General features: G+C 44.7%; 1 protein-coding gene across 2 annotated transcripts in view; it reads right to left on the bottom strand.

Moving 5' to 3' along the window:
* Positions 1-6,116: 6,116 nt before the first annotated feature.
* Positions 6,117-8,986, bottom strand: part of BRSK2 (BR serine/threonine kinase 2) — a 313,267-nt gene continuing 310,397 nt past the window's right edge. Inside the window, exon 20 of one of the 2 annotated variants that reach the window (XM_080346138.1) lies at positions 6,117-6,952. In XM_080346138.1, coding sequence (XP_080202264.1) covers positions 6,729-6,952 — 224 coding nt within the window. In that variant the 3' untranslated portion in view covers positions 6,117-6,728. The remainder of the gene's footprint in view (positions 6,953-8,986) is intronic. The other variant, XM_080346139.1, reaches the window with a different exon arrangement.

The following is an 8,986-nucleotide window of genomic DNA, read 5'->3' as shown; positions in this document are numbered from 1 at the left end:
CCCCTCCCTTTTCTATAATAAGAAACTCAGAGCTAAATCTGCTTCCTTACCAAACCGCTCTGCCCTTCCATCACGAGCTCACGTACAATTGGTTGTGTAAAGCTGAAATCAAGCAAAGTCCTGCAGAATTTCATACAGAAGACAATCCCTGTGAGCATTCTGCTGCAGTATTTAAGAAAATGTCCAAGCCTGTTGGATTAAATGCAGCATCCAAATCAGCAGAAAAAAAGGCCTACCTCATAACAGTAGGCACCAGAATCAGCACTACCTAGAGGCCTCATGCGAGTTTCGCTGTCCTTACAAACACTGGTCTTTGCCTGTGCCTAGTGTGAACCATCAAAGCTCAGTCATTTGTATCAGATCACTTTCATTACAGCCAACATAACTACTGAGGAAATTTTCATGCATCACTTGCAAGGCTCAGACAATTTGCATTAGTGCTCTCAAACACAACTGACTCCTTTCTCAGCCCCCAAACAGCCTGTACACTGACATGTGGCAATGGGAATTACCTTCATGACTACGGGCTCAGCTGCTCATTTGATACATATACACAATTTATTGCTTATCTAGCACATGTCAGACACTGGCTCAATTAATAACAGTTCACCTTGAGCGCAAATACATTTTTCATGTATGCACGTATCTAAACAAAGGTGATATCCACATGCATGCAGACAAACAGAAAATGCCACCCAGAGTCTTACACGCTGGCCTTGTCTTCAGTTTACACTTGGAAGGTCAAATGCTGTGCTGTTTTATCCAGAGGAAATCAGACAGATGAACATTAAACATAGTACGTTTTTTAGGTGCTAACTCCAAAGGGTTGGGCTCTTCAAGAGAACCAGAGAGCTGCAGAGCTCAGAAACACAGTAAATGATGTACAGATGTCACAGCTCACAGCATCTCAGCAGCTGTCACCTGGCAGGGGGTTTGGATGAGGACAATAGCCACCACCTGACAGCAGAGATAATCCAACTACCTCAACCACAGAGGTGCACTAAAATCCTCTGCTGCATTTACTATTTGCCTTTGGATTTAAGCTATGAAATAGGAAGGGTGTTTTGCAGAGAACAGTTTAAATATGAACCAGATTCACTCAGAAGCACAGTCTCTCCTACACACTACAGATGATAACGTAATACTGTGTAGCTAGAGACTGTGCTGTAACATGGCCAAACAAGAAGTCAGAATAAATGTGAGTAGGCCCTAAGCATGAGGCTGTTCACTTTGCAAACTCACTGTTTTCCTCTTACAGCTTTTGGAGACCATAATTAGCGATACTGGGGACCCCAATTGTGAATAGTACTGGAGGCATAAGAAGATAATAAAAACCTATTAATATTTCTGAAAACATAGAAAAACAGCTATAGAAGAAGCATACACCTACTGCCATACTGCTGTTAAATCCCCTTCCTCTGTATTACACTCCAGCTCAGCCCATCCTCCACTTCCAGAGCTACAAATGACACACAGCTAGTTCACAGTGCTGGGTTTCCAGTGTTACGGAGACCAAATCCTGCGGCACTTGTGACTCTCCTCATCTTTTGATCTTTTGATCTTTGTCAGCTTCTTCACTCCCCTCATGCTTCTGCTCCTCCCTCCCCTTGGGTTTTAGCAGACCAACGGATCTCCCCAAGACCTTAAAAACACTCATTTTCCTAGCTAAAAGTGTATTTTGTATTAATAACACACATGACATTGGGGAGATTGGACTCCTGGACCCCTTTGCCTCTGCCAGCACAAACACCTGTAGGACCTGCAGCACACCTGTGTCCCTCCAGCCTTCACACCCTGCCACTGCGGCAGGTGCGTACATGAACGCAAACCCCCAGAGACACTGCCTGCCAGAACCACAGCCTCCCAGGAAGCACTCTGATACCGCTGTAAATCCAGCACTCTGCTGAGACCTTACTGCAGCAGGAGGATTCTCACGAGGCACCTCCTCTGTCACCCCTACCTGGGAAGCTTCATAGCTTTATCAACATCTGCACTACTCCAACACAGAGATCTATAGGCTGATGTACACATCTGTGGAAGATGCCACAGGCCACAACAATCTCCATGACATCCTTGAAAGATGACAGCTGCTTTGATGCTTCCGGCATCTCTGATGAACCCTCTCCTATCGGTCAGCACACCCTCCCTGCACGCTGCTATTAACAAGACTGCCCAGGACAAGAGTTTGCCACCCACAGGCCTGGGAAACAAACCCTTTGGGAGAAACTTCAGCTGTACCTCACGGAGATGGGCTACAGCCTCAAATGGTGGCCACAACAACAGGGAAGCACGGGGTGAAAACTTGCTTACTCTAGCAGGGCCTGCAAAAGGACGCCACACGTTGCCCTGGCGGGATGGTGGCTGCAGGGGACCTGTTGCGCTGGGAGGCTTCACAGGTCATGCAGACCAGCCCCTAGGCACAGCCCCCCCACCTTTGCCTCACTCTCCTGCGGCCAGGGCAGGGCCTCGGAACCTTCCAGATGTTGCCTCGCCATAACGCCCTTCCCTGCTGACCCAGGGACAGCGCTGGCCCAGCCCAGCCTGGCTCGGCCAGCTGCCCCGCTCTGCCACAGGCCGTGCCTGCTCCGCTCCGCTGCCCTCCAGCAGGCCAGGCCCCGGGAGCAGCGCTTGCTGCCCACCGCTCTCTGCCACCGGTGACTCGCCAATGGCTGCCACACAGGCCGGAGTGCGACTCCTCACAGAGCAGAGTCCGCCCTCCTCCCTCCCCAGGCGGTGCCTCTTGCTGCACCCACGGCAGGAGACCGGGCTGTTTCAGGGTGGCTCTGTCGGGGCTGAGAGGTGACCCTGCAGGAGGCCGCTGGCACCTGGCGAGTGCAGGGCCAGAGGCTGGGACACCCGCAGGGATGGTCCCATGGACGTGCTGTGGGCTTGGACCTGCCACGTTCACCCCAGCTGTGTGGGGAAGCACCCACACGGGCCTTGGTTATCTTGGGCATGCACCAGCCAAACCTCTGTGCCCATGAGGCAAACAGCCAGGCTCTCGTGGTAACCTGGAAGAAGTTAAAAAGGCAGCATAAAGGTGAACACCCAAAAGCTGAGAGATGCGTGACAAACCAGCAGCCACTCGAACCAATCGACCAACCAGTAAAAAAATCCCCAAACCCAACGCAAACCAGGGACATACCTGATAAGCTTTTTCAAATCTATGTGACTGAGTGTTTCAGGCAGGGAGGGTGGAGAAATCCTTCCTATGCTAAATCTGGAAGCAACGTGAGAAGCTCAGGTTAGAGATAAGCATGATCACAAGCAGCAACAGTTTTTGGTACCGTGGTTTCCACCCAGACCAGATCTAGGGGCTGTGTTATTGCTCTGTAATTTGGATTAATCTTTTTAAACACTTTGCTGTGGAAAATCAGGCCTGCAGGGTTGAGCTGTCCTTGCTCTTTGCCCACACGTGGCGAGTCTGTGCTGTGAGGGGGCAGCACGCTGGGGACAGCACTACGGACCCCAGTGCTGTGAGGTGACGACGTTAAATCCTTGGCCAGGAAGACGTGGCCCTATGTGCTGGCCATCTTCAGCTCCTTCGGTGTCGAAAACTGGGGAGATACCGTTCTTACTGGGTCTGGCACTGGTGAGAAGTTAGTTTTCAGGGACATAAACAGGACACTCAACAGCTAGTATCTTTACTGAATGAATTTATTGGTTTTTGAACTAAAGTTGCTCACAGTTATTTAACAAGGGATACATCAGATTTTTTTTGTCCATTTTAAACCATTAAATAATGTCAGTTTGTGTCTGTATATGTGTGTGTGCGCGCGTGTGTCTTCAAAGTACAAAATAGGAAGGATAACAAGAGGTATTGCTTTCATTTATTCTTATATCTTGTGTAAGTAATCCCCTTCCTGCTTGTACCACATGGTTTTGCTGATATAGGTATTTTTAAATTATTATTATTATTTTGTATTGAAATCCCAGCCTTTTGTAGAGGTACAGTGTAACAGAAGCATCAAAATCTATACACAAGGGAAGAGAAAAGAGGGAAAAGAAGGGCGGGGGTGATGGGAGGGGAGCTCGGAGGAGAAGTAGAGAGAGGGCGGAGGCAGGAAAGACAACAAAAGCAAAAGAGACTAATTTACAGCAATGTCATGCAATTAAAACTGCCCCCCTCTCCTGCACCCTTGCCTCCCCCCCTCCCCAGCCATCACCCCCTGGTGTCTGACATGCACACAGCAATACGAGAGAGAAAAGTTTAAGAATAGGGAAAATAAATAAATAAATAAAACAAAACCATAAAATAAATCCATCCCATTTGGGGGAATGGGGAAACAGGGCAAAAGTCAAAGGTCTTTGCCCCAGTTGTGTCTTTAAAAATTCTTTTTAATCTTCAAACCTATGTACAAGTAAAACTGGTCCAAGAAGGGGGAAAATGATTAAAAAAACAAACCAACAACGACAACAACAACAAAAAAAGAACTCATTCAACATTATCATTAAAAAAAATAATCCTGCGATACAACATACACCCATAGGAACCCAACGAGCAGCAATCGAAGGTCATAAAAGAGCTGAACACTAATGCTAAGCCTACATTCTTAAAATTTCAGTCAAGAAGTACTTCTTACTGTGTTTTGTCTTCCACACGTAAACCCATGATTTTTTTGTTTGTTTAACCTTTGAGCTTGGGCCAGAATAAGTTACACTTGGTCACATAACTCTTGAGGAGGAGGAAAAAAGCTGGCGATTCTTCTTTCTCAAAGTCACAAGATGAACACTTATGGGGTTTCTGTATCTTTTTCCCCCCTCCTCCCCAAAATAAATAAGAACCAATGTTGCCTCTACACAGTTATTAAACAGAAGATATATCTAACAGCTTATTTTTAAATATATATATGTATATATAAATAACCAAGACCTAATAACTGAAACACAAAAAAAATGGTCCCCATCCACCCAATCCCACCCCCCTCCCCTTCAAAAAACAAAAAACAAACCCAAACCAAAACAAAACAAAAACTTTATAAAAATATCTTGCAGTAATTTTTAAAGTTTACAGTAGCTTTGTGATTAAGTCTCCCATTGCCCTGACTTCACCTTGTCTTGCTCCGATGAACTAAGTGCCAGTGATTTGCACACACACACACACAGGAGATAAAACACAAGATAAGTCTCTTTTCTTCCTCTTCTTCATCTTCTTTTTTTTTTTTCTTTTTTTCCTTTTTTTTTCTTTTTTTTTTTTTTTTTTAAGAAACGAATCACCCAAGCCAACAAATGAAACTGATAACTTAAAGAAATAATAATACTGATATCAATGCAGCACTAGCAAAACACAACAATTGCCTCTAAATGCAGGGTGTGGTGGAGGATCCAGCTGGTCGAAGAAGGTCTCAGCGCGGTGGCACAGTGGCAGGGAGCTGATGGGTGGGGAGGAAGGTGTTGGAGGAGGAGCAGCAGTAGCAGCAGCGGCAACTGTGCCTGGTGGCGGGAGAGACAGTCCTTGGCAGAGTTTTGTCCCTCTTCTTTGCTACCAGAAGTTGCCTTTTCCCTAAGTTTTAATGTTTTGTTTCTACGTGTTTATTCATTGAACCCCCTCTCCCTCCTAAGTTTACTCCTTTCCCCTTCCAGCAGGTCAAAAAGCAAAATGATACCGTATAAAAAAAAAACCAAAACAATTATTTTGTATATATATGTATGTATGCATGTTTATATATAAATATACACACATATATACATGTATATATAAAAAAAGGGGGCAAAATAAAAGGAAAAGGTGGTGGGGAGAAAAAGAAGGTTAAGAAAATCCCATGATGAAGCTCCCCAATATTGTCTTGGTTAATGCTTAATTTTGAGTTGCTCCTGCCTGGTTTCTGATGAGAACGCGCTCTGGATTCGTGAATCACTGTGCTTCCGCTACCCCATCTCCTTCCCCACACCCTCCCCATCCAGGCTGAGTTCACCTGCATGGACAGAAGTTGCCAAGGGTAAAGGTTTCACTCCAACAATTTGCAACCTCCTTTCAGCCCAGACTCTGCAATCCCATAACTGAGCAGATCTCTTTTGTGGAGCACCAAAAAAAGAAAAAGAGGAAAAAGAAAATGGCGTGCATTGGGGAGGTGTTTGGGGAGAAGTGGGGGAGAAACCCACTTCCTGAAGGGAGAGGGGAGGCTGGGAACCTCAAACAGGACTGGTCCTTGGACAGTCTACATCGGTTGCCTTCCGTCAGCAAGTGTCCGCAGAGCACAGAAGGTGAAGCCGTGGCTGACATGTTAACTTTTCGGGATAATTCCTGGTAGCAGAGCGGAAACAAGTGGTGTCGTCAGAAACACAGAGAGAGCATGAACGGAACAAGAAACAAAACAAAAGAAAACAAACAAAAAAACCCAAAAAATCAGGAAGGAGAAAAAAAGCAAAACATTCAAAAAAAGGGAGGAAAAAAAAACAATTGAAAAAACCACAACCCAAGATCTGGTGAACTGGGTTTGTCATCTGTGCTACCTTTTCTTTTCTTTCTTTTCTTTTCATTTGTTCATTGATTTGTTTTTGTGTTTGTTTCTGAGATATATATTATATATCATATATAAATATATATATGTATATATATACAGTCATTCCTTCATACAAAATTTGTCTATAGACAGTTTTGTACTGTTGTGGCAAGGTATATACATCCTTCTAGTTTAGAGGCTAGCTTGCTAAGGAATATTCTTTCATTCTTTCTTGCTCTTTTGTTTTTGTTTTTTTCTAAGTTATTTATTTTTTTATGTGTTTATTTAAGGTTGGTCTTGTAGGCCGACTGATGAGACCATCTTTGCCTTGTCTTTGCCAGCAGGGTACTTATTGTCTCCTCTAGACCCATAGTCATTAGAACCGGAATCGCTCCGCTTGCTGTTTGCGCTATGCTTGGTTGGCGTGCCGGGGGGGTGGCTCACCTGCCCGTTCTTCTCGTCTGAAAAAAGTTGTTTAATTACGTCAAAGAAGTTACTCAATGGGCTGCCTGGGTACACAAAACAGAGGAGACAAAAAAAGAAAGAAAGGAAGAAAGGAAGAAAGAAAGAAATAAAGTAAAAAAAAAAAAAAAAAAAGGAAGAGGGAAAGAGAGAGAAAAAGAGAAGAGAAGAGAAAGAGAGAGAACAAACAAACAAATGAACAATGGGGTTTTTAACGAGAAGAACATGATGAGGAGATCCAGAGCCACGTGCGTGGGGGTGTGTGGGGCATGAAGACAATGAGCAGGAAGAGGAAGAGTGTTTAGGATGTGACACCTACAGAAATAAAGAGGCAGGGAGCATAAAGCACCTGGGGGAAGTACCTAGTTTTCTCCTGAGTAGGGAGGTGTCTGAACTAGCAGGAGGACACTGTGCCGTGTAGCTGAAATAGTTTGGTCTATCACCTGGAGTCAGTTGGCCACTCCGCACTGAAACATCAGTGACTGTAACGCTGGATACGGGCACATCCCATCTTATTGGCAATGTTACAAACACGGGGTATTTGTATGTGGTAGTCCACTAACATTTTTGCAGTCTTGCCTAAGCTCTCTGAATACATGGGGCATCAGGCTTTCCTTGCTTGCATTTCATTTCTTCTTGAGTATCTCATTGCTCACCTTTCAGTCACTAAGCCTGAAGCACCTGAGTGCTCCAAGGGAAACAGCATTTGAAAAAATGAGCTATGGCTGACACGAGCATTGCCACCTGCATGTGTGGTCTGTGGCCTGTACTTGCAAGCTTCTAAGCACCTTCAGATTCTTTTTACAGCAGCACCTGAAAAGGAAGATGCTGAATGCATTGTGGAAGCAGGCTGTTATGCATGTAACTATTTCTGGGACCTACCAGTGTCAAGAACTACGTCCTCATTGCCCTGAATTTATGTTCTCTCTACAATACACCCTCCATGACACTGACATTCACTCCAGTGGAGTTAGGAGCCAAAGAGGGGGGTAGGGTTGTGTACTAATAGAGAAGTATCTCATTAAGCCAGCCGCTAGAACAGGTTACAGTATTAGCATGGGTTGGGCACTGTGCACGGGAATGCAATCATTCCCGCCATTTGGACCTCGAGGCAGCAGGGCTGTATGCTGTTAGTGTAGTCCTGTATCAAAGGAAAGGCTCCAGGCTGCTACCAAGGGAAAGGGACCAGCTACTACTGGAAAGGTAGCCTTTTGGGAGCATTTCTAGTCCCTCTTAATATTCTTTGACTGGGGCGTTAATCTTGATCAGACATTGGAGGGGTCACACGGAGCTCTTTGAACATGGATATTTAAGGTGTTTATCTAACATACACCATGGAGCTGATGCCTGTTCATGATCATTAAAACCCCATGATGCTCTTCTCAATATTTGGACTGTTCACTCCTTCTTCTAACAAATTCAAATAATTTATATCCCACCTAAGTAAGTTCATTCTCCAGTTCCCAGAAGGAAACAGGCTCCTTGTATCTGCCTTCCAGTGCTGTGGTATGCTGTGAGGAGTGGAACCTTTCATCCTCGAGATGGCAACATTCAGCTGGGAGCAAAGGGGTTTATTCATAGCAGAGATTGCCATTTATCCACAGTTGGTGGATACTGGTGGCTTGGTAATTTATATTTCCCTTCATTTTTATTACAAACATAAGCAAACCAGTTACTACAGCAGGTACATCTTTCAGTGCATGGTAACTTTTTTGAAGAGCTTGAGTGCTTTCTTATTCTCTAATGGAAAATGCTACACAGATATCAGCTGCTCTTATACAAAGAAAGAGGAAGTATATAGTATTTGTGCCCTGCAAAACTGAATGTGTTACTCGTTTTTTTCTGCCCCATGCTAACCAGGTAGTTGCTGCTTTCCTCTGCATATTAACAGGCACTGAGAAAAATCAAATGGCTGGCATATGCAGTGAAGTATCTTGATCGTATTAATCTAATTAATTAATTGTCTTCCTCTACTTGCTGCTTTGTGGTTAGCTTACTGTTGGCCCTAGTTCTGTCTGTGCATTCAGTTACACCATTGTCACAAGCAAACGGCTGTTAGTTTCTGGAAGGGCATCGTTCAC

This window comes from Nesoenas mayeri (genome assembly GCF_963082525.1).
Source record: "Nesoenas mayeri genome assembly, chromosome: 5".
Classification (NCBI taxonomy): domain Eukaryota; kingdom Metazoa; phylum Chordata; class Aves; order Columbiformes; family Columbidae; genus Nesoenas; species Nesoenas mayeri.
This window is presented reverse-complemented; position numbering and strand designations above follow the sequence as displayed.